The 25,313-nt window shown below is 39.3% G+C and overlaps 2 protein-coding genes and 1 long non-coding RNA gene across 5 annotated transcripts; 1 reads left to right on the plus strand and 2 right to left on the minus strand.

Moving 5' to 3' along the window:
* Positions 1–811: 811 nt before the first annotated feature.
* LOC100702924 (GTPase IMAP family member 4-like) lies at positions 812–3,773 on the minus strand. The gene is made up of 2 exons (XM_013276402.3): positions 3,605–3,773; positions 812–2,765 (listed from the first exon to the last, which is right to left on the minus strand). The coding sequence occupies exons 1-2, from the start codon at positions 3,735–3,737 to the stop codon at positions 1,504–1,506; spliced, it is 1,395 nt and encodes a 464-aa protein (XP_013131856.2). The 5' UTR covers positions 3,738–3,773; the 3' UTR covers positions 812–1,503.
* Positions 3,774–13,701: 9,928 nt separating this feature from the next.
* Positions 13,702–19,856, plus strand: LOC109195371 (uncharacterized). 3 transcript variants are annotated; one of them, XM_025900605.1, is made up of 3 exons: positions 13,702–13,817; positions 18,255–18,363; positions 18,899–19,856. In XM_025900605.1, the coding sequence occupies exons 2-3, from the start codon at positions 18,324–18,326 to the stop codon at positions 19,522–19,524; spliced, it is 666 nt and encodes a 221-aa protein (XP_025756390.1). In that variant the 5' UTR covers positions 13,702–13,817; positions 18,255–18,323; the 3' UTR covers positions 19,525–19,856. The 3 variants fall into 3 exon arrangements, with proteins under 3 accessions (XP_025756390.1, XP_025756391.1, XP_019202915.1); XM_025900606.1 differs by having other exon boundaries at positions 18,255–18,339; XM_019347370.2 differs by having other exon boundaries at positions 13,714–13,817; positions 18,259–18,363.
* Positions 14,490–18,229, minus strand: LOC109195372 (uncharacterized). Its single transcript, XR_002057011.2, has 3 exons — positions 18,018–18,229; positions 16,729–16,863; positions 14,490–15,563 (listed from the first exon to the last, which is right to left on the minus strand). It is a non-coding gene; the product is annotated as an uncharacterized LOC109195372 (long non-coding RNA).
* Positions 19,857–25,313: the final 5,457 nt, after the last annotated feature.

The raw sequence follows: 25,313 nt of genomic DNA on the forward strand, positions 1-25,313 counted from the left end.
TGTCATGTAAAACCCACTGAAATACCCAAATAATAGTTATTCATAACACCTAACATAGAAAGCTTTCTTTCCAAACCTGAGCTGTTTCAGATGCTTTTTGAAATTCTGAGCTCTCTGATCTCAGGTTAAGGTGTCTTGAAAGCACTCCTGCTTCTTGTCTTCCCCAAATGTTGGCCACCTGTCCAAGAGTACTGAAGATCTGAGGTCACACATCCCGGTGACAACAGCGTGCCCACCCCAGAAAACAGAGGCCCATGATTCAGTCCCGTCCGCTAAAGGTCTTGTGTCCCTTGAGTTAAGTTTTTGTCACTCTCTGTGTCCCCTTTCTTTGGTGTTAATTCCATTTTATTAAGCAGTTGTGTGATTACTGCACATGTGAGAGACACAGGGAAAATGCAGGGCTGTAGAGAGCTGCTGATAATATTTACTAAATGATTTGTAAAACAATGAGATACAGATTTGTATAGTTTTGTTAGGATGGGGTGAAGTAGAGAGGTGCAAGACTTTAACTGATGCTTAATTTCTTCCAGTTCTTTAAAATCTACAGGTGAGAATGTGGACATTTAGCTTGTGGCAGTAATTTGATCAGAATGTGATGCAGTACTAGATAAATAACCATGAGAAGCTAAGATACTACTATTCAACCTGTAATCTTATATTTTGTATTTTCATTTATTACATTAAACTATAAAGTTAACCTGCGACACTGAGAAAGCAAGAACAACACTCATTTGAATTATGACAGTGACTCACAAATTTATTTTAAAGGAGACAACTAGGTTACAAAAAGAAGGACCAATACTTACAGTTCTAGAGATCATGGCACAAAGTCCACAAATCTAAGTTTGTTGTCAGGCTGCGAGTCATACATGTGAAGGCAAAAGGCAACGCAAACAACTCAGTCAAGGGGAAGGTAAAAGTTGGAACAAAGATGGATTCATTCACCAAGAAAGTGAAGAAAAGTAAATCTCACACACATAATAAACATCACTGGCAACAAGAGAAGTTACAAAGAGCTCCTACAATCAGTTTCTTAACTGCTTATCTATTGGAGCCTACGTGTTTAACCACTGTTATAGAGTGAGAGGGTACATCCTGCTCATACTGAAAGTCCATCACCAAAAATAATAATATGCTCTCACATCCACACCTACATCAGTCATTTCACATAAAACATAAATGTGTTTGTAAAAATGTTAAACATATACAGATATCTCTGACTATAATATTATTAATGACTGAATACTGTGAATGTCCCAAAAGCCCACAGTAAGACTCTACTTCAACTAATAAATCACTAAGATAACATAAGAAGGAAATTCAATATGTCCACAGGATCTGCTGTGTGAAAACAGCGAGCTGTAAATGAAAAGAAAAAGAAAAAAACCTCAAAACTACAGAAAGACGACTCTAAGACAAAGTTTAAAACAATGGTGCGATGATACAGAGCGGCAGTCATGAGTTTCTGTATGAAAAGATCCTGACTGTCATTCAATGCATGAGTCAAAATGTAAAAGTGGTTTTTAACATCTTCCCAAGTTTTTTAACTCCTCCAACCACCGCATGGCCAACATTAAGTATGGTTTCAGCAGGTACTATCAGAAAAAATAATGGATTAAACTCCTCAGCTTCATCTCTGGCTTCATTTTCATATCTGGACTGAATCTTGCGTCTTTCTTTCTTCAGTTCTCTCTCACACTTCTCCTTTAACTTCTTCATCTCCCATTCTCTCTCCTCTCTCTCTCGCTTCCTCTCTGCCTCTCTCTCTTTCATCTCTCGCTTTCTCTCCTCATTCATCACCTCCCTCTCCCTCTTCCTCTCCTCCTCTCTCTCCTTCCTCTCCCTCTCTCTCTCAGCCTGGAGTTGTTCATTGTACTTCTGCATCTCTTTCTCATATCTTTCCTGTATTTCTCTCTCACACTTCTCCTTTAACTTGTTCATTTCCCGTTCTCTCTCCTCTCTCTCTCTCTTCCTCTCCTCCTCTCTCTCCTTCCTCTCCCTCTCTCTCTCAGCCTGGAGTTGTTCGTTGTATTTCTGCATCTCTTTCTCATATCTTTCCCGTATTTCTCTCTCCATTTTCTCTTTTTCTTTCTGCATTTTTTCTTCTTCTTTCTCTCTCAGGATGCGTTGTTTCTCCTCTTCAATCGCCCTCTCAGCCTCTTGGAACATCTCGTTGGTGTAGTGGCTTCCTCCGTTCTTCTGGACTATCTCTCTGATCTTCTGGATCAGCTCAGTGACCTGAGAGCGCTCCTTCAGTTTATTATTGAAGACGTGGTACTGACCATTACATCTGTCCACGAGTTCCTGCAGGTCTGGGCTTCCTTCTAAGAACTCTTCCATAGTGATGCCTCCAAGTAGGTCTCCATGGGTAAAGAGAACCATGCTGTATTTATCTGCATCAGTGCCATAGATATTTTGAATGTTTTGCACTATGTGTTTTTCCTCTTCAGTGAATCTGCCCAGTCTGACAACCACCAAGAAGATATGGGGTCCTGGAGAAGCATAGGAGATGCACTGGCATATATTTTTCTGAGTTTCCTCTTCATCAACCCTGGTATCAAACAGCCCTGGGGTGTCAATGACAGCAACACGATGTCCATCCACTTTGGCTTTTCCTTTGGAAGTTTCTACAGTCATAGACACGGCACTGAACTTGGATTCAAAGCACCCACGACCTAGAATGGTGTTTCCAGTAGCACTCTTTCCAATTCCAGTCCTCCCCACCATCACAATCCTGACCTCATCATCATTTGTCTTTCCAGAATCTGTGTAGAAAGATCAGAAAGAATACATGGCATGAAATACATTGTACTTATTATACATATACCTGATCATGCACCAGGTTTGGGGTCAGTATTTTAGGTTACAAATGTTCTGGTAGATGGTCAAAAGTTAATTCAACATCTACAGAGATGGGTCACAAGTATCTATTCTGTTGTTGATCCTGTGAAATCATAGTCATCCTCAGTAATGACCCTAACACTCTGCTATCAGGAAATGCAATTACTTCTTTTTTTTTTCTTTCTGTTACATATAATCACGAATGACTTGTAAATATCACACTTATGAACTGTGTAACTATAATGTTACAGTGGATAACATATTTAATATCAGGAATCTTAAGTATGGACATTCAAAAGTTATGAACTCTCTTCCACATCTCAGAGCTAAATTCACAAACTGCTGTCTCAGAGACTTGGTTTAAATAAGGAGCAGGTTGACTTGGTTAGAAAGGAGCTCTATGGACAATAGTAATGACCAAAGGAGAACAGTGAGTCTTTGTTTTCCTATTGCCCATTATTATTGCTTGTTATTATTGTTAGCTAACAAAAATGTAGGCAGGTTGTGCAAAATGTAGTTTTTATCTTTTGTTCATTTTTGTATAATGGGGTAGGTCTTGAAAACCATTAAGCTTCTACCTACTCTCTTTCAGACTTAAAACATTTATTTAAACCATCACAGGTCTGTGTATGTATAAATCTAACCTCATTGATCTTGTTTTTATTTTTATAATCTATCGACCTACCTGCCAACCAACCATGATTTTAAATCAGCCATAATCACTGTTGTAACACTAGAAAACATGACTAACATGATGACTTACCAAACTTGCCAGCCATGCTTGGGTTGTAATCACTTCTGTCGATGTTCAGTCCAAACAGTGTTGTATAGCCAACTGAAGTGGAGTAAGAAGTGAAAGGCAAAGACTGTGCTGCAGCTTCTTCAACAGGCAGCATGAGTCAAGCCACACCTACAAATGACTGTGCTGAACACAGAGTGAAATTGAAATTATAGTTTCGGCCTGTTATTTCCGTTACAAGGGGGATTTTCTAAAAGCGGACATGGACTCGAATGTATTCAGAAATCAGCATCTGTCTGCATTGACTACTATGTGAATAAATCTTTTTTTTGTTCTTGAATACTGTTCATTAAAAGTAATTTTAATTTTTCATTAAAAATATTTTGAGATTATAAGATAACATTTTGCAAGAATTGATGTAAATTTATGATTCCAGATCTCACACATTATAAATAGAACTGAAAATAATCAGTTTATTAATCAAAAGTAATCAAAGATTCACAGCTTGAGGACATGTAAATGTGAACACATTTCAACATATCCTGTTCAGGGCTTGCATAATTTCAAAATCCCTGGTAGCCCTTCGGGCAGGCACTCTTCAGTGTTTGGTAGCCCAAAATAAATTTAAGTAGCCAGAATAAAAAAGAGAGCAATTTTTTGATGTTTTGTTTCCTTTTTTGTTTCCTTTACAATATTATATAATATTGTAACGGAAACAAAACATTAATCAAAAAATTGTTAAAACACAAATTACAACAACTGTATAAAAATTACAATTATCAACTCAAATACTTGGTTCTAATTGAATAGAAATTTCTATGAACTTGCAAGAACTGTATAGAACATGGATACCACTGAAGTCAAGGGTAAGAGGTAAGTGGAACCATGATGTAGGCCATTTGCTTTTTGAAGTTTGCAAAGACTGCTAAATTTTGCCAATGGTAGCTCACTCTTTGCAACATAGTACGCTGTTCTAAACAAATTTTTCAGGACTTCTTGTGCTTGGTTTATTTTTAGAATGTTTTTTGCGATTGGTGTTTGTTCTGGGAAAGAAATTGCAGACTGAACAATAATGCATTTCTCGCAGTTCTCATAGGTTGATGGGGTCTTTCCTAAAATTACAGTCTTTCCTAAAATTACTGGTCCCAGTAACAAAGGCGCTTGTCGACTCAGAAATCGAGGGAAACTCACGACACACCTGGCAGGACATTATGTTATTTAGCTCCTCATATTCCAGCCTAGGGCTGCTGGAAAAATGATAATCACGATTATTTTCACTGAAATTGAGATCCCGATTATTTGACGGTATTTATTTAACAATAACAATGTATTGAATAATGGCTTTAAAGATTGTCAAAAAATAATATAAAATAGTGTGCAAATACTGATTACAGTGCAAATGTTTGCAATATAAAAAATAAATGAAAAATGTAAACATCTATGTTTAGTGAACTTCAAAATACTGCACAATATTTGATCCACGTCTGACTCCGCGAACCCATAATGTTTCCACACCACTGAAGTCGTTTTACCTCTCTTTTCAGCCAACGGCATTCTTTCTTCAGCAGCCATTATCCTCTCCTCTCCAAATAACTTCTGCTTAGCTTTCCGAGCTTTCCCAGCTTCCCTCGGGTCCTCTTAATTGTTGTGACTCGTGTTCAAAACGCAGAGAGGTGCGCTCGATTTGCCACACGGAGCAGCGCGAGAGTAAAGCACGAGGGAGGTGCTAATAATCGGCTCAGTCATTTTTAATGATCGTTGAAAGCCCAGATCGTAATCTAGATTAAAATTCGATTAATTGAGCAGCCCTATTCCAGCCACAGAAATTCTTTTGTCCATGAAACCGAAAAAGCTGCGCTTTCTTTTTGCCTTATAGTCTGATTTGTCATAACTTTTCCGTTTTGTGGTTAGGGAAAAAAACAGTTTGTCAGATCGTCTGTCAAACAGTGATTTCCTCCAGTATTTGTGTTTGTTTGGTTTTCCCGGGAAACAAAATAAATAATAAATATATAAGTATATTAAATATATATATATATATATATAAAAAAAACACCCAGCACGCCCCTGCGGGCGGTTTATCCTTCAAGCTCGGGTCCTCTACCAGAGGCCTGGGAGCTTGAGGGTCCTGCGCAGTATCTTAGCTGTTCCCAGGACTGCGCTCTTCTGGACAGAGATCTCCGATGTTGTTCCCGGGATCTGCTGGAGCCACTCGCCTAGCTTGGGAGTCACTGCACCTAGTGCTCCGATTACCACGGGGACCACCGTTACCTTCACCCTCCACATCCTCTCGAGCTCTTCTCTGAGCCCTTGGTATTTCTCCAGCTTCTCGTGTCCCTTCTTCCTGATATTGCTGTCATTGGGAACCGCTACATCGATCACTACGGCCGTCTTCTTCTGTTTGTCTACCACCACTATGTCCGGTTGGTTAGCCACCACCATTTTGTCCGTCTGTATCTGGAAGTCCCACAGGATCTTAGCTCGGTCATTCTCCATCACCCCTGGGGGCATCTCCCATTTTGACCTCGGGACTTCCAGGTTATACTCGGCACAGATGTTCCTGTACACTATGCCGGCCACTTGGTTATGGCGTTCCATGTATGCCTTGCCTGCTAGCATCTTGCACCCTGCTGTTATGTGCTGGATTGTCTCAGGGGCATCTTTACACAGCCTGCACCTGGGGTCTTGCCTGGTGTGATAGACCCCAGCCTCTATGGATGTTGTGCTTAGAGCTTGTTCTTGTGCTGCCATGATTAGTGCCTCAGTGCTGTCTTTGAGTCCAGCTTTGTCCAGCCACTGGTAGGATTTCTGGATATCAGCCACCTCCTCTATCTGCCGGTGGTACATACCGTGCAGGGGCCTGTCCTTCCATGATGGTTCCTCGTCTCCCTCCTCTTTCTTGGGTTTCTGCTGCCTGAGGTATTCACTGAGCATTCGGTCAGTTGGGGCCATCTTCCCAATGTATTCTTGGATGTTCGCTGTCTCATCCTGGACTGTGGTGCTGACACTCACCAGTCCCCGGCCCCCTTCCTTCCGCTTAGCGTACAGCCTCAGGGTGCTGGACTTGGGGTGAAACCCTCCACGCATGGTAAGGAGCTTTCTCGTCTTTATGTCAGTGGCTTCTATCTCCTCCTTTGGCCAGCCTATTATCCCAGCAGGGTACCTGATCACGGTGTTGATGGCCCGGATCTTGTTCTTACCGTTCAGCTGACTCCTCAGGACTTGCCTGACCCTCTGCAGGTACTTGGTGGTTGCAGCTTTCCTAGCAACCTTTTGATTGGTTCCCATTCGCCTGCGGGATCCCCAGGTACTTGTAACTGTCCTCTATGTCTGCAATGTTGCCTTCTGGCAGTTCGATCCCCTCAGTTCTGACTACCTTCCCTCTCTTTGTTATCATCCGACTACACTTCTCCAGTCCGAACGACATTCCAATGTCATTGCTGTATAGCCTGGTAGTGTGGATCAGTGAATCGATGTGTCGTTCACTCTTGGCATACAGCTTGATGTCATCCATGTACAGGAGGTGGCTGACAACTGCTCCGTTCCGTAGTCGGTATCCGTAGCCAGTTCGTGTTAATGATCTCACTGAGGGGGTTCAGGCCTATGCAGAACAGCAGTGGGGACAGAGCATCTCCTTGGTAGATCCCGCACTTGATGGTGACTTGTGCTATGGGCTTGGAGTTGGCCTCTAGTGCTGTACGCCACATCCCCATTGAGTTCCTGATGAAGGCTCTTAGGGTCCTGTTGATCTTGTATATATATCTATATATATAGATATATATATTAAAAACTGACGCCACATTTGAATCCGACGTCCAGTATGACTTCATGAATCATCGATAGAACCCCGTGTATCCATGACAACGCTCTGTAAAAAAAACATTAAGCAGCGTTCATTGCAGCACAGATTAGATTCGTCTACAGTCACTGCGCCTGTCAACAGCTACAGCAGAAAACTATTTAAAACTTTTCAACTATTTTAGCGACTTTCTACAGCCAGTTAAAGTTTGTCGCCGTTACCTGTTTCTTTCCCCAGTTCGGTGGATTTAAACCATATTTAAAATGGATAGCGGAGACGGTGAGATCAGCGGCGCTAACCAAAGTAAGAACATCTCATTTCAATAGCCTCGGTCACACAGTCCAGATACCTCCGTTTCGTACAGTGTTTCTCCCGGTACATCAACTGTTTCCTGACCGCCTATGGGGGACTGGAGAATACAGATGTTTTTGTCTAAGCAGGGATGTTTCACGGGCTTATTTAAATGCTGGTGCTGCATGCCATTTTCAGCTTAATTTTAAGATTGAATTGTTTTGTAAAATGAAAGAAATAACCTTATGATCTTTATGAAAATTATGCAGTTTTGTAGTATTTTAATATAGTGACTGTGGCCTGAGGAAAACATTAGACGCTGATATTCAAAGCTAATAAGTTCATCACAACTGCAGTGCATGCAATAGTAACCTCACCTATGTAGTATTTAGCACTTAGTTTTCAGGTGCGCCTGTATTGCGTGTAATATAGCACAGATTGGAATTTGTGGACTGTTCTCTCATCATGAGTGTTAAATATAAAATATTTCTCTGTTTCTAGATGTGCAGCTAAGATTTCGCCCGCTGCTAAATTTAGTGGAGCGCTTTGAACATTACGCTGCAGTAGGTCCAGAGATGAGTTTGCTCCGGGATACTATAATGCGTGGTCTGTTCAATGAGTTCAGCCTGGAAACTGTGATTGAAATTTTTTACAGTACTCTATGGCTTGGGAATATTGACAATATTGCACGAGTGGACCTAGCTCTGCAAGCAGCTGGCATAGGATTAAATCCAGCAGTAGGAGCAGAAGGTCCGTGGGACAATGAAGTGCTACCTTATCCAGCAGCTGACATGGAAAACAACCTGGCTGAAGATCCCTGGGACCACCAAGATCTTCCTCTACAAGCAGCCAACGTGGACATTAACCTGCCCCAGGAAGCAGACCAGTTGGCTGATGAAATGTGGTGGATCTGGGAGAGTGACACTGACTCTGGGAGTGAAAATGAGAGTGACAACGAACTGTCAGACACCACCTCTGAAAGTGAGGATGACAAAAATGAAGACACGGTGCCATCACCCTCTATATCAACTTACACAGAAGCAGGACAGAAGAAAAGAAACCGAGATGATGATGAAGAGGACAATGGGAGAGACAGAAAATGTGTCAAAACTAGTAAAAACTAACAGAATGGCGATGCTCGACACTCAGCATTGACCCCCCACCAATTGTCCTGTTGGACACTCACTTTGCTGATGTGATTCTGTGTAAGCAGCATTTTTGCTGATGTCTGTTTCAGGTGTAGCGAGGTTTAACTTTTTATTAGTGCTGAGCAGTTTCAGATGTTCTAATATGAATTTTTCAAAGAAATTACATTCATGAGAAAAAGAGAGGATTGCATGCCACAAATAAGAAAAATACTGTGTAGGAGCTGCTCAGCACTGGCTGTTACTAAAAAAACGCAAAATATTTGGATGATCAAATTGTTTTGGAAAAATAAACTGAGAATCAAACCCAACGGATTTTCTGAGATTTATTGAAAGAACCGTTTGCAAAGGGATGCGATTTGTTTGTAACGCAAATTTGATCCCAAATATAATTTTAGTTTCACTTTCAAAGCGTTTTGTGGTCATAGTAATGTTTACAAGTGTTTGTGACATTCGATCCAAGCTATCCAAACTTGGACCTATGTGGAAAAAACCGACATACGGTCCAGAATTCAATAAGAAATTGAGTATTGGAACAAGCCCCACCGATAGGAGCGAAAGGCTCATGTGTACCTCATTGCTGATGAAGACAGGCAGTACTCTGATCTGCAGATTTCATTCAGTATATTTATTTCTAAGCAAAACGTTGTTACCTTTATATCATATTGACACAGACATGCATTTAGTATGAAGTGAGGATTTTTGGTTTTATTCTGCAAAGTCTTTAATTTGATCAAACTTCAGACTCTCAGCTCCATTTTAAGACACCGATCAACTCTGAGTGCTTACTTGCCCTCCCCATGACTACAACCTGGTGTCCTGATAAACTTCTTTGGTCTGTACGGTTTACTGTACTGTCAGTATCATGTTTACCATTTCAATTGGATTGGCTAGCAAACTGACAAAAAAGCATGTTCTCAGAAAAAATGCTTCAGACCCATGAATGATGAGTTATCATCTAAATCTATTATGTCGAGCTGTTAGGTCAGATTAATATTAACTATGGCTTTTTACTGTTAAATATGTTCAAACAGAACTTTGATGTAAGAAACTCAGTTTGTTACGATATTGCTTCAGGGAGCAGACATGACACCGTCTTTTAGGTTTCACCATCCCTTTTTATTATGCGCACAACACCACCCTGTTGTGGCTTCCACATGAACTGCACCTTAAACAACAACTGTTCACGCATATCATGACAAGTTGTCAAATTCATTCAGATAGAGTCAATAAATAAATACATGCCTCTATCCTGTCTTCTTTGTTCCATCTCCAGATGTGCTTTGTTGACCTTGAGCGCCACTCCTAAATATTCTATACAATACACTGAGATTTAAATGGTGCTAATAGGCTTATTCAATGTGAACTCATCTGACAAGGGATTAAATGTAACAGATCTTTATATGTAGAAGTTCTACAATCACAGTGTGTTGAGCAAGCAACACAGAAAGTCGTGTGGTCCCCCTATTGGTTGCAGCCCTAAACCACAACATAGACTGTTTATGCCTGTAGGGGGTTTACACAAGCCTCTGACAGCCCAACGGTCTGAGAGGAGATTTCTGGAACATTATGTTTTACAGATTACACCACACTTGAAGCTAAGGCATGCTGAAGAAATTTTGAGGCAGGCCTTTGTTATTTCTAAACTTGCACTAATAACCTTTTTTTTTCTTTTTCTTTGTCATGTGGTGTTTTGCTTTGTTTAGTACTGGAGTACAAAACAAGAACTTTCTAATGAATATATTTAACATGTGCTCTCCAATTAACTCTAATCTATCATCACCTTAGAAGTCTGTTTTGATTGACTCTTTCAATATCAACCCCATTAATTTGTATGCTGTAACAGCCTCAGTGTGTTCCTCTAAGTCGGTGTGGTCATTGTAGGTATAGCTGCTTGTTTGAAGATGTCCCAGTTTCTAGGGCTGAAGGGCAGCTTTTGTGTTTAAGGCCCCTCTTCTGTGGAACCAGCTCCCAGTTTGGACTGGGGAGGCAAATACAGTCTCTGCTTTTAAGATTAGCTTTAACACTTTCTTCCACAGTATGTTTTTTGTCTCAACTTCCTCTCCTCAGCCCTGTAACCAGTCACAGCAGATTGCTGCCCTCAAAATAAACTGGTTCTACTATAAGTTTTTCCTTTTAAGGGGCATTTTTTTGTTCCTACTGTTGCTAAAATGCTTGATCACATAGGTCATTTGATTGTTGGGGTTTCCGCTGTATTATTGGAGGGTCTCTATCTTACAATATAAAGTGCGTTGAGGTGGCTTCTGTTGTGATTTCATGCTACATAAATAAAAGTGAACTGAAAAAATTGTCTTGTCCTGTGGATGCTCACCTCTTCTTCATTGTTCCTGCTTTTCTGATTATTGTGTTATTAACTCATTATTTGTTAACTTACGTGACCCAAGCATTGTGATTATTATTCAAGAAATTACAGATTGCAGAAAAGCTAATCATTAATGCAGTGTTTGATGCCACCAGAGCTACAATATTTCATGCAGCCACAGATGTACATCAGTCTGAATTCTGCTGGCTGCTTATTGCTGTCTGATTTTATGACCTTTCCACCTAATGATGTCCGTCTTCACAGGCACATCACTTCCTTTTTAAATTCATGCTTTTCTTTTATTTTGGCAGCATTTAAAACTAATAATTTTAATAGAGTTTTAATAACCACACTCCATTTATATTGCTTTTATCATTGTTTTCCATTTTTATATTTGATTGATTTCACACAAATATCCACTAGACTCCACAGTGACCTCACATTGTACATGAACCTCTATTATCTTCTTTACGGCAGAATTTGAATACACAGACATGCATATCTTTGAAAAAGTACTAAAAAATAGAAATGGGTGTAACCGAGCACAGAGGTATCGAATAAAAGGGGCAAAGAAATAAATTAATAACTTCTTTATTACATTAAACATACGTTTTCGCATTTATTTCCCGACGGGACTTAAAACACATCCTGATCCTGCTAATATCCCAGCTGCACATGAGACCTACCAAACCAAAGGTGCGAAAAAAATAACATGACACCTGCAAACTGTCACACCCCGTTTAGACACACTGCAATCAATTTACCTATGGGCACGCACGGCAAACAAGTCGGGTCTCAGCACAGCTGGGAATCAGCTCTATGTCTGACCTGCAATCTGGGCTATAAAGGGAAGTGGCACAAACAAATAAACAAAAAATCAAAAAGAGAGGTTAGACCGCCCTTACACGACTCACTCTCAATCATTAACCTCCTTTACGGCTGGACGGACTAACCAAAACAAAATTACAAATCAATCAAAAGAACAAAAAAAGGACAGCAGAGACCGTACAACAACAGCTGCAAAACACAAACAACACTATCGATTAGAATGATACCCCATAAAATATCAGTTTTATTAAACCATTCAAAATCACAGATCTAAAACAAACACTCAATACACCTACAATATTGATCAGTTTCCCCGCGCGCAGTCGATCTAGAGGTTGATCAGTTCCTCCATTAAAACTCGTGGTCACACTAAAAAAGTCCAACAACACGCATTAAAAATGGGCAATTACAATAATAAATTATCCAAACAAAATGGCAAAAGTCTCTTATCGAACAACATACCCACTCGCACCACAGTGAGTTAATCGTCTCTGGAATTTCCACAGAAGAGCACTGACCTCACCCCACACACCCACTACCTTTTCAAAGCTCCTCTGACAATCCCCAGGCAGAAAGCAGCGAACTTCCCGGAGACACCTGTTACATGGGCAAATCACAAAATGCACTCAAATTATGGGTTCATGTTTTACTTCTAAAAATGTCGTTAGTGCCACACAGTGCACACATTTTGACTTCATACATATACAGTAGGTCTTTACTATACGTTTCAGCATTGAGCCACATTCTTGATTTCAAATAGCTATCATTTTTGAAACGAAAAATCAGACTGACCTATACTGACCGAGTACACTGAAAAAAGAACCAACTTAATTGAATTGTTTCAATTGGTAACACCTAATTTAATTAAGTTCTTTGAAATGAAGTTAATACATTAGAGTGCACAACTGATTTATCTAATGTATTAACTTCATTTCAAAGAACTTAATTAAATTAGGTGTTACCAATTGAAACAATTCAATTAAGTTGGTTCACCTATTTTCTTTTTACAGTGTAACATCATGACGGTGTATGTTGTTGATCTAAAGTGAAATTTGCACGTGGAACCACAAAGCTTTCTTTTAACAGCTTTCTAAACTGAGACGAATAAATAGCTGTTTAAATGGATTCTGAAGGGCTTTTACTTTGAAGTCTTTTCTCACTTTCTCTTAGCAAATGTATGTAATATACAAACACACACATTAGCGGTTTTTGATACGGGCGACATGGGCGGTTGCCCGGGGCGGCATCGTGGTGGGGGCTGGCATCATGGGCATCGGCAAAAAAATAAAATAAAAAAAAATTGCTTTTACTCATGCTGCCAGCGCATATTGGGAATGGAATAGTGTTCGCCCAGGGCGCCAAACAGGCTAGGACTGCCACTGAACACACACAACGTAAAACAAGTGATGGCGACTGTGCTGCAACAGGAGATAGTTCCTCCTCTACCTGTCTCGCCTCACCTGCGTCTCTCCAACTTTTCCTTTTAAAATGTTTCTTATGCCCATTGTTGAATTTCTTTAGCTTGTTAGGGGAAAAAAAACAGTTTGTCAGACCGTCTGTCAAACAGTGATTTCCTCCAGTATTTGTGTTCGTTTGGTTTTCCTGGGAAACAAAATAAATAATAAATACATAAATATATTAAATATATATATATTTTTTTTAAAACTGACGTCACATTTAAATCCGACGTCCAGTATGACTTCATGAATCATCGATAGAACCCCATATATCCATGACAACGCTCTGTAAAAAAACATTTAGCAGCGTTCATTGCAACACAGATTAGATTCGTCTACAGTCACTTCGCCTGTCAACAACTATTTAAAACTTTTCAGCTATTTTAGCGACTTTCTACACACTGTAAAAAAAGATTCCGTAGAAAAACGGAAAATGTCCTGGTAATTTTCTGCCAGTACATTTTCTGTTTTTTTACGGAAGTTTGACGGACTTTTCTGTAAATGATAAAACGGAAAATTCTGTAGATTTACAGTATACTCTCTGTACTATTTACGGACATTTCCTTCAGCTATAAAACGGAAAATTCCGTTTATTCACAGTATATTTTTTGTATCATTAACTACAAAAAATTGAAATTTCTGTTTATATTACTATTTCCAAACACTTCTTTTCACTGTAACTCATTAAATATAGTTCTTTATATCCTTAAACGTACATTTCTATGCAATTACAACCTAGTACACCATATGCTCAAAAATTCATAAATTAAAACTTTTTAAATTAATTTGTACTTCATACACAACAACATTGGTACAATTAATGTTAAATATTCTGTTATTCTCCTTAACTCAAACACTATACTAAAATATAACGACAGCATCCATCTTGTCATAAAACGACTAAACAGCTGATACATGAACAAAATAACTCACAAGCTTTCAAATTTAAGCATTTTTATTTCCTTGAAATCAGGTTGCCCTCATGTAAATGTGTTTATTTACATTCATTCAAGTGGCTACCAAGTGTTTTCTTCAAATAGGACACCTGACAAACAAAAAATATAGTTAAGTCATATTTAACGATATGTTCACATTTAATAATATCCAGAGTACCTTTTAGTTAGAATCACTGCCTTGTGGTAGTTTTGCCTCAGCCAAATGGTTAAGGTGTGGTTTACATCTATGTCTGTCCACTTATGGTACAGTATACACATGTAGTCCGTTATAGCCAAACACATTTGATTACTGAATTGCATTTACTTCATTAATGAAGTGAATGTAATTCACATTTGTGTGAACATTTGTCCGAGATTAACTCTTTGGGGTCTTTACCTTACAATATAACATACTTGACTGTTTAAGTTGTGCCACATGAATAAAACTGAACAGATCTAAAGAAGATGTTCCTGAACTTCGGGTTTATGCGAACAGGACGGATAGATAACCACAGAACCTTTCCCCATATGATAACTAAAGCACAAAATAAATTAAGACAGATTACTGTCCCAAACTTGAAGATAAAAGTGCATTTACTGGACTTGTTTTGTCAGTGAGGAGCAAAGTACAATTAGAAGTGCTTGTTCTGATGAAAAGTTAAACTGTAAACAGCAGCGTAGTGAATAAGGATCCTCAGCAGTGACAACACTTAAACATCATAGTTCAAAATCCTTAATGCACACCTTTTTCTCCACTGTGTTCAAATGCTCTTAGCTGTTTAAGTAGAGGAAAAAGTCTGACATATTTCATGACCATTAAATGTTAGACAAGGCTCTGAAAACGAGGATTACGGTTACAAACAAAAACCTCTGCTTGTGCGCACACACCCTAAATCACAACAAATAAGACAATAGTAAGACTAATTACTACAAAGTGACACCAGAGGCTGGAGAAGAGCAAGCATAAAGTGACACGTTGTGTGTGCACAATTTCTCTTGTTACCACTCTTCATATACCAGTGTGACAAAGTCCTGAATGCAGCCTGCATGTTAGTCCATCAAGGTCCATCTGAGCTTTAAATAAAATACACTCAGCTTTTCCTTGGATTTTTAGAGTTGCTCAGTTCATACAGGAACTGCAGCAGTCGGGTTAACGTGTCGCTGTGTTCCTCCTCCATCTCAGCCATTGAGACTAGTCGCAATTTATTCTGAGGAAAAAAAGAGAAACAACAAGACATTTTTAAAAAGTTTGTGTTTTTATAATTTTTTTACCTTGAACATAAACAACATAAACAAAAAAAGGATTAGGATGGTGCGATATGACGATATATATCAGATGACGATATAAAAATGTCTATCGTTTCATATTATACGCTATCATTTGTTTTGTGGTGTTGCAAAATAAACTGTTTACGGCAATATTTTTTTCATGGTTTTGATGGTCACTGTAGTGGCTATATTATTTCTTAAAGTTCTCTTCTTCTCTTATACTTACAATAACCACACTCTGGACGGACTTCCACATAAACCTTTCACAATAAAGCTCAAGTTTCTGTTGAGACTTTTCAAAATGAACTGAAATGATATACATTATTCTCAAACATAAAATTTCAGAATATGCATCAAACAAATGACCTCAAATAAAAACATCAAGTAACTATAAATGGCGCTTACAGTTACCACGCAGATGAAGGCACAGAGAATACCAGCATGGCCAGCAAGGATGAGGCAGAACCAGCTAGCTCCAAGCAGATGGACCAGTCAAAACAAATCGAGGACCTTATTGTTAAACGAGGGGCTACCTCTGTAGCATGGACATGGTTATGAAAAGTCTGATACAAACTGGTCCCCACCACCACTCAAACACAACAAACCTCTTTAACCACCTACACAAGAATCACATGAAAGAGTTTCGAGAGAGTTTACGAATGAAAAGCAAAAAAGAGCCGTCAAGTGCTCAAAATAATCCTTAGACTCAAACGTTAGAACAGGCTTTTCCTCGCAGCACGCCGTGTAACAAATACTCAGAAAGAAAATGGCGGCCGTTTAAACTCATGTCTAAAAATGTATAGTTTCATGCATTGGTCAAAACACTCGACTCCAGGTACACGACGCCCAACTGAAAACACTTCACGTAAGTCGAGTTCACAGAATTTACAGAAAATGCACTATTTTGTGATATATATCGTTATCAGGAGAGATATGTCTTATATTGGGATGCGAGATTTTGGTCATATCACACAGCCCTACAAAGGATTATAATTCACGTAGAGTTGCATACACATAACGACATTCTGTTGCAACAAAAGCAGTTTATAATTGAAGTAACATACATACCTTGAAAAACTAAATCAACCACAACATTAAACTCACCTTGTTTCTGTGGAAAAGGTGATCAGGGTTTTTCTTCATTTCCTGAGACCAGCTGCTCTGGATCATCACCAGCTTGTATCTTCATCTTCTTTTTCACTCGGGGAAGTCTTTCCTTTGCTTGGCCATTGCTCTGCACTAGAAAACCAAAGTGTGTGATCAAAGGTGAAATAAGGGATATTTTTCCACTGCAGGATTTAGAGTACTTCAAGTAGTAATAGCTGTTGATCCATTTCTCAAATAATCTCTAAGGATCTGAATTTTTAAGAAAGACACAAATATCTCTGCTTATATTTGGCTAAAAGCTTGATATAGACATAACAGTTTATAATATGTCAGCATCCCCCACAAGGCATATAAAGCTCCTGCACACCAGCACTGCGCTTACAATATAATTCAATCAAGATATAGTTATTATTGATTAATTATTGAATTTTTTTAGTAATAATTATTAGTATTTAATCACATTAGCACAGTGGGGTGACAAAAATATTCCACATACTAGAAATGCTGCTCAGCATTTCATAAATTACATTTTCAACAAATGTTGGAGTAAAAACACAGTTACAGGGAAAATGTGTCTGTCTGCAAATATTAACTAAACATTTCCATGTGCTACAAAATAGACATAATTGTAAATGTAATGAGGTGAAACTATACTTTCAATAATATTACCACTACAGTCTGTTAACCACCGAAATAATCTATGCTGGTCAGCTAGCTAAAAGTCTTTACTTTAGCAGCCCAAATCAGAGGCTAACATTAGCATTTGCTAGCGTCAGCCAGGAAGGTCTGGGGTTAGTGTAACTTTGCCTGAAACCCTTTAAAGTGTACAGTAGAGCCAACTGTAAAACACAGGTATTGATATAGCACTTATTAGAGTCCTAAAATAATTTCTTCCTCTCCATACATACCATGAAGTTCCCACTTTTCCCAGTTAGCTACATCGCTGACTTTCGCTAATTAGCTAGTTAGTAGTCACAGCTGTGTAATACCCAGAGAGACACAGACAGCTAACTATAATATTTATGAAAACTGGTTCAGCCACTGAAGGGCAAAACTAGTGGTATCACAGTAAAAATTATTTTTAACATTAACTAAAATGAAAAGCTTAAGTCATGTTAAACCTAAATAACGATTATTTAAAAAATGAGTCAGCAAAATATTCCAGAGTTGTCTGGAGACAGCCGAAACCAGTTAACAAATAAATTAACAATTCTTTCTAAATAAAAATGCGGAGTCTTTTGAAAAAAATTATTTTAAAAAAAGAAAACATGAGTTTTAATACTTACCACGGAAATTTGAAGGCAGTTTCTCCAACTCCAGAGTCCAAAATCCAGATGAAGCCTGAAAGAAGTCTAATGGCTGCTCTTGCTCTGACTTTTCCCTCCTTTTTTGGGTCCTTTTTCCCACAATGCATTGCAGTAGTTGAGAAATACAGAAAAATACCTGTAAATGACTAATACGGAAAATTCCTTCACGTTTATACAGTAGATTGTACTGTATTTTTACGGATTTTTTTTACAGTGCAGCCAGTTAAAGTTTGTCGCCGTTACCTGTTTCTTTTCTCCAGTTCGGTGGATTTAATCATATTTAAAATGGATAGCGGAGACGGTGAGATCAACGGTGCTAACCAAAGTAAGAACATCGCATTTCAATTTTCTGATGTATTATCTGACAGTTTGTTAGAGCACGTGCCGCTTTCTAAAGCTTGTAAAGGTCTCGGTCACACAGTCTAGATACCTCCGTTTGGTACGGTGTTGTCCCGGTACATCAACCGTTTGGTGACCACCAATTGGGAATTAGAGAATATACATGGGATGTTTCACAGGCTTCTTTAAATGCTGCTGCTGATGCTATTTTTAACTTGATTTGAAGATTGAATTGCTTTGTAAAGTGAAAAAAAAAAAGACCTTATAATCTTTATAAAAAGTTTAGTAGTTTATTATAATAGTGATTGTGGCCTGAGGAAAACATTTAAACACTGATTCAAAGCTAGTAAGCTCATCACAGCTGTGTTTGATTTGATGCATGCAATAGTAACCTAACCTATGCAGTTTTCAGCATATATTTTTCAGGTGCATCTATATTACATGTAATATAGCACAGATTGGAATTTGTGGACTGTTCTCTCATCATGAGTGTTAACTATAAAATATTTCTCTGTTTCTAGATGTGGGGCTAAGATTTTGCCCACTGCTTCACTTAGTGGAGCAGTATGAACAATATGACGCAGTACGTCAGGAGATGAGTGTGCTCCGGGCTTGTATAATGGCTGGTTTTTTCGATGAAGACAGACTGGAAACTGCAATTCAATTTTTTAATGATATCCTATGGCTCGGCAATATTCAGGCAGATGCAGGAGTGGACCACATTGCTCTTAGTATGCTAGAAGCTGGCATAGGAATAAATGTGGCAGCAGAAGGTCCCTGGGACAATGAAGCGCTCCCTGTTCCAGCAGCTGACATGGAAAACAACCTGGCTGAAGATCCCTGGGACCACCGAGATCTTCCTCTACAAGCAGCCAACGTGGACATTAACCTGCCCCAGGAAGCAGACCAGTTGGCTGATGAAATGTGGTGGATCTGGGAGAGTGACACTGACTCTGGGAGTGAAAATGAAAGTGACAACGAACTGTCAGACACCACCTCTGAAAGTGAGGATGACGAAAATGAAGACACGGTGCCATCGCCCTCTATATCAAATTATGCAGAAGCAGGACAGAAGAAAAGAAAACGAGATGATGATGAAGAGGACAATGGGAGAGACAGAAAATGTGTCAAAACTAGTAAAAACTAAGAGAATTGCGATGCTCGACACTCAGCATTGACCCCCCACCAATTGTCCTGTTGGACACTCACTTTGCTGATGTGATTCTGTGTAAGCAGCACTTTTGCTGATGTCTGTTTCAGGTGTAGCGAGGTTTAACTCTTTGTTAGTGCTGAGCAGTTTCAGATGTTCTAATATGAATTTTTCAAAGAAATTACATTCATGAGAAAAAGAGAGGACTGCATGCCACAAATAAGAAAAATACTGTGTAGGAGCTGCTCAGCACTGGCTGTTACTAAAAAGACACAAAATATTTGGATGATCAAATTGTTTTGGAAAAATAAACTGAGAATCAAACCCAACGGATTTTCTGAGATTTATTCAAAGAAACGTTTGCAAAGGGATCAAAATAGCACAGACAGGCTTCGTACCAGCATTGACAAATAGGCAAAAATAACATTGAAAGGAAAGACTTTAGATCATCTTCTCACAATAACAGGCTAATAGCAATTTTGCTGGATTTATGGTGGCAGAATATGAAAAATAGGTCTTATGTACTTCTGGTATTTCCAAACGTCTTTTTCTAGGGCCTGACGTTTAATAATAATAAATTTATAAATAATTAATAATTGGTGAACTCTGCAAATTTGTTAATTAGAAATACTCTGCTTTACAGTGAAGATCTCTGTTTAATTAGATGATTTTACCATAGCAGTATAGTATTGCAACATGGCATTTGTGTCTTCTAACTAAAATAGGAAAATAGGAACACAAACAGTGCCAGACCTGGCCCTCATGTGGTTGACATACACCCTTCCATGACACCAGTCAGTCAGAAGTGCCAGCTTGATGCCGGAGCTGGGCTAGACCTTTTTTCTATGAACCTGGGCCACATAAACCAAACTACAATCGGGCCAGATGTGGCATGCCATCACATAAACAGTGCCATCATTGCCAGGCCTGGCCCATATCTGGATGACATACCACTTATCATGCCAGAAGTTAGCCAGCAGTCCCGGCTTGACACCAGATCCGATCCAGACCTGTCTGCTATGTGGGAAGATTTTAGTCTGCCTGGCAGTCAGCCTCCAGCTCCAGGACCAGTGGGACTAAGTGGACGTAACAATAATCTCTTTATGTCTGCTAAGTAAGAAATTCAGATTTTACTCATCCTGCCCCAGAATTCATTGTGGGCCAAATGGGAGAATTTTGTTTTCATAACAATAGAGGACGAAGCGGGAGAGCGGGAGAAGAGTACACTTTCAGATGTGAGTATGAGAATGGGATATGAAAAAACAAACAAACATGTATATGTGTTATCAAGAATAATTCCCGAGAACACAAGTTATAGTTATGTTATTATTAAAAAACAGTTAATAATAAAATTTCCTTAAAGTTTTTTGTTGCTTTTATTTGTCTACTGTCATTTTTGATTTCCTCTGCCTTTAGGATTGCAAGTATCCAGGGAGAGGAGCGGGAGTCAGTGGGAATCCCCAAGGGTGGATCTATAGACATTTTTTTAGGGTTGCATGGAAATAAAAAAAGCAAATATGCAGGTGATTCAATGATTCAAATGCGGTAAGTAGGGATGGGTATCGTTTAGGTTTTATCCGATACCAGTACCAAACCGGTACTTTTGAAACGGTGCCGGTGCTTAAACGGTTCTCGAACCGGTGCTTAAAGAATGAAGAACACACACTTTGTCCAAAAACCTCTCATGTTTAGCTGTTTTTTTGTAAAAAGATAACAATGTTAGCCTTTTCTGCAGCTATAGGGCATATATGGCATCACTCTTGGCTGGAAGCAGTGCTTAAACAATGGGAAAATCAATGCATGAGTCAAAGTATAAAAGTGATTTTTAACATCTTCCCAAGTTTTTTAACTCCTCCAACCACTGCATGGCCAACATTAAGTACGGTTTCAGCAGGTACTGTCAGAAAAAATAATGGATTAAACTCCTCAGCTTCGTCTCTGGCTTCATTTTCATATCTGGACTGAATCTTGCGTCTTTCTTCCTCCAGTTCTCTCTCACACTTCTTTAATTTCATCATCTCCCATTCTCTCTCCTCTCTCTCTCCTCCTCTCTCTCCTTCCTCTCTGCCTCTCTATCCTCCATCTCTCTTTCTCTCCTCATTCATCTCCTCCGTCTCCTTCTTCCTTTCCTCCTCTCTCTCCTTCCTCCCCCTCTCTCTCTCAGCCTGGAGTTGTTCGTTGTATTTCTGCATCTCTTTCTGGATAGCGGAGACGGTGAGATCAACGGCGCTAACCAAAGTAAGAACATCTCATTTCAATTATCTGATGTATTATCTGACAGTTACAACACATGCTCGTAAAGGCCTCGGTCACACAGTCCAGATACCTCCGTTTCGTACAGTGTTTCTCCCGGTACATCAACCGTTTTGTGACCGCCTATGGGGGATTGGAGAATATACATGTTTTTGTCTAAGCAGGGATGTTTCACGGCTTATTTAAATGCTGGTGCTGCATGCTATTTTCAGCTTAAATTTGAGATTGAATTGTTTTGTAAAATGAAAGAAATAACCTTATGATCTTTATGAAAATTAAGCAGTTTTGTAGTATTTTATAATAGTGACTGTGGCCTGAGGAAAACTTGATATTCAAAGCTAATAAGTTCATCACAACTGCAGTGCATACAGTAGTAACCTCACCTATGTAGTTTTTAGCACTTAGTTTTCAGGTGCACCAATATTGCATGTAATATAGCACCAACTGGAATTTGTGGACTGTTCTCTCATCATGAGTGTTAATTATAAAATATTTCTCTGTTTCTAGATGTGGAGCTAAGATTTCGCCCGCTGCTTCATTTAGTGGAGCGCTTTGAACATTACGCTGCAGTAGGTCCAGAGATGAGTTTGCTCCGGGATACTATAATGCGTGGGTTGTTCAATGAGTTCAGCCTGGAAACTGTGATTGAAATTTTTTACAGTACTCTATGGCTTGGGAATATTGACGATATTGCACGAGTGGACCTAGCTCTGCAAGCAGCTGGCATAGGATTAAATCCAGCAGCAGGAGCAGAAGGTCCCTGGGACAATGAAGCGCTACCTGTTCCAGCAGCTGACATGGAAAACAACCTGGCCGGTTTAGCTGAAGATCACTGGGACCATCAAGGTCTTCATCTACCGGCAGTAAATGTGGACATTAATCTGCAGAAGATCAGTTTGCTGATGACATGTGGTGGGTCTGGGAAAGTGACATTGATTCTGGCGCTGAAAATGAAAGCGACCTTGAAAGCGAATCTGAGGATGAGGTCCCAGAGTTAATACCTGTCATCCCAGAACCTCAAAGATCCAGGAGCCCTCCAAGAGAGGAAGCTGATGAAAGCGATCTCTTTGGCTCCAGGAGGCGCCAAAGAGAGGAAAATAATAATGGCGACAGTAACGAGATGAACAGGAAGAGATTCAGGTTCCTCAACTCAGGCAACGAACCGTCAGACACCACCTCTGAAAGTGAGGATAATGAAAATGAAGACACGGTGTCATCACCCTCTACTTCAGCTGACACAGAAGCAGGACAGAAGAAGAGAAAACGGGATGATGATGATGATGAGGACAATGGAAGAGACAAAAAAATGTGTAAAAAGTAACAAAATTGTGCTGCTGGACCCTCAGGATTGACCCCCCGACCCCTCTCACCCTCCTATGTGGTGTGTTTGTGTGTGTGCACCATCAGAGACTGTGACTTTGAGAATCTGGAAGTGCCTGGTGGCATCTTTATCTGTCCTCCTTGTTATTTACAAGGAGAGTTATTTATAAACTCTCTTTGCTTTATGCCTAAACTTCCTGTCTAGGTTGTTCATCGCAGCAGATAGTTGCCCCCAACTGAGCCTGCTTTCAGAAAAATATGTAAACACTAACCAAATTGTGCTGTTAGACACTCAGCATTGACCTCCATCTCCAATGAGTTCCAATGTGCAGTCTGTGAGTCGCACATTATTGAGTTATAAGTGTTTCCAACTCGTCTTCATCATTACAGCAGGAAGCTGTAAAGTTTGAGTTGTAAGGGAGCTGATTTAAAGGTGGATGCTGAAATGGCTCAAGAATTGCCAGGACATTCATAGACTTTTTCATAGTTTTACATACTGTATGTAGAATTTTTTTTGCTGATGTGATTATGTGTAAGCAGCACTTTTGCTGATGTTTGTGTCAGGTGTAGCTTGGTGTCACTCTTTATTAGTGCTGAGCAGTTTCAGATGTTCAAATTTTTGAAAGTACACATGAGAAAAAGAGAGAACTCAATGCCACAAATAAGCAAAACACTGTCCAGCAGCTGCTCAGCACTGGCTGTTACTAAAACCACACTTACAAAATATTCAGATGATCAAAGTGTTGTGGAAAAATAAACTGAGAATTAAAACAAAACTGATTTTCTGAGATTTATTGAAAGAAATGTTTGCAAAGGGATCAAAACAGCACAGACAGGCTTCGTACCAGCATTGACAAATAGGCAAAAATAATATGGAAAGCAAAGACATCCTGTCACAATCACAGGCTAATAGTAACTTTTGCAGGCTTTATGGTGGCAGAGTATGGAAAACAGGTCTCATGTATTTCTGGTACTTCAAAAAGTGTTTTTCTGGGACCTGACATGTTTCATCATGTTATTAATATTTAGTTGTTATTCTAATAAAGAATAGAAGTTAAAACACTTCTAATAGTACTAATTTGCCTCTACCAAACACTTCCCATGTGGCTTGAAGAGGGGGTGTTCAGAACAAACTCACTTTCAAACTGTACTTTCTGCAGCTTGTGCACTGCATTGCTGTATCCTGTGATCAAATCCCATTGGAGTGCAGCTCGTTTACAGTTATTCCCCTTCCTTGATGCTGCACTTTTTTGTGATAGTGTTTAATAAGTAAAGATGACACATGACTTGAATTGGGAATAATGGCAGGATGTTTGATATATGGGTGCAGAGTTGCTCTTGTTAAACATCCTCCCTGCTCATCAACAAATGGACTTAGGCTGTACAGCTTGTGTGTCTTGTCCTTCAGTTGAATGTCCTTTCCTCTAGTTAAGTCCTTAAATTCTTTGCTGAATGTGTTTTCCTGTGCAAGTTTTATTATGAACAGTTCCGCGTTGTCTGACTTGTGTTTTCACCTTTTGTTTGTGTGAGTCCTTTAAAATCCTTCACAAATTTCTGTAGACGAGCAATAGCTTTAACAGCTCTTCTCCAGTCTGAGAATTTGGTGAGACGGTCTAGTATTGTTCTCCTTTCTTCTACTTTGGTGTTGAACACATCTACTGTTTTCAGCTCTGGATCGTTGGGCTTGACTTCAGTAAACTCGTCATTTTCAATGGGTAGCTAACTTTGCCACAAAAACTCTGGACCTTTAAACCAGTTAGAGTTGAGTAGCTGTTGGACACCGAGTCCTATTGATCCGTGGTCTGCAGGATTACTTTCAGATGGTACTTGATGCCACTGTCGTGGGTCTGTGAGTGACCTTATCCTTTGAATCCTATTTGCCACAAACACGTGAAATCTCTTTGCATCATTATTCACATTCCCCAACACTACCGTGGAATCTATCCTGAAGTGTTCTTCAAGATCACTTATCTCCAGCTCATTTCTTAACCTTACACTTGTTCTTGCTGCAACTACTGCAACCGTTAGTTCAAGCCTAGGGACAGTAGTGACCAGTGGCGGCTCCTGAAAAAAATCTCAGGGGGGGCAATTTTTATGATATCGACTAAAATGACCCATTTAATGAGTACATCAAACAACACAATTTTAATTTAAATTTAAAATGAACAACCATATTCTGGCCATTTGTATAGATTTGTAAAAATGAACATGAA

This window comes from Oreochromis niloticus, linkage group LG18 (genome assembly GCF_001858045.2).
Source record: "Oreochromis niloticus isolate F11D_XX linkage group LG18, O_niloticus_UMD_NMBU, whole genome shotgun sequence".
NCBI lineage: Eukaryota > Metazoa > Chordata > Actinopteri > Cichliformes > Cichlidae > Oreochromis > Oreochromis niloticus.

What these genes read in the sequence shown, in the direction of transcription:
- LOC100702924 (XM_013276402.3), bottom strand. Translation starts at nt 3,737, where the DNA reads ATGCTGCCTGTTGAAGAAGCTGCAGCACAGTCTTTGCCTTTCACTTCT. An exon ending in AAGCATGGCTGGCAAGTTTG is followed by an intron (nt 2,766 to 3,604) that starts GTAAGTCATCAT and finishes CTTTCTACACAG; the next exon opens with ATTCTGGAAAGACAAATGAT.
- LOC109195371 (XM_025900605.1), top strand. Translation starts at nt 18,324, where the DNA reads ATGGATAGCGGAGACGGTGAGATCAACGGTGCTAACCAAA. An exon ending in GATCAACGGTGCTAACCAAA is followed by an intron (nt 18,364 to 18,898) that starts GTAAGAACATCG and finishes CTCTGTTTCTAG; the next exon opens with ATGTGGGGCTAAGATTTTGC.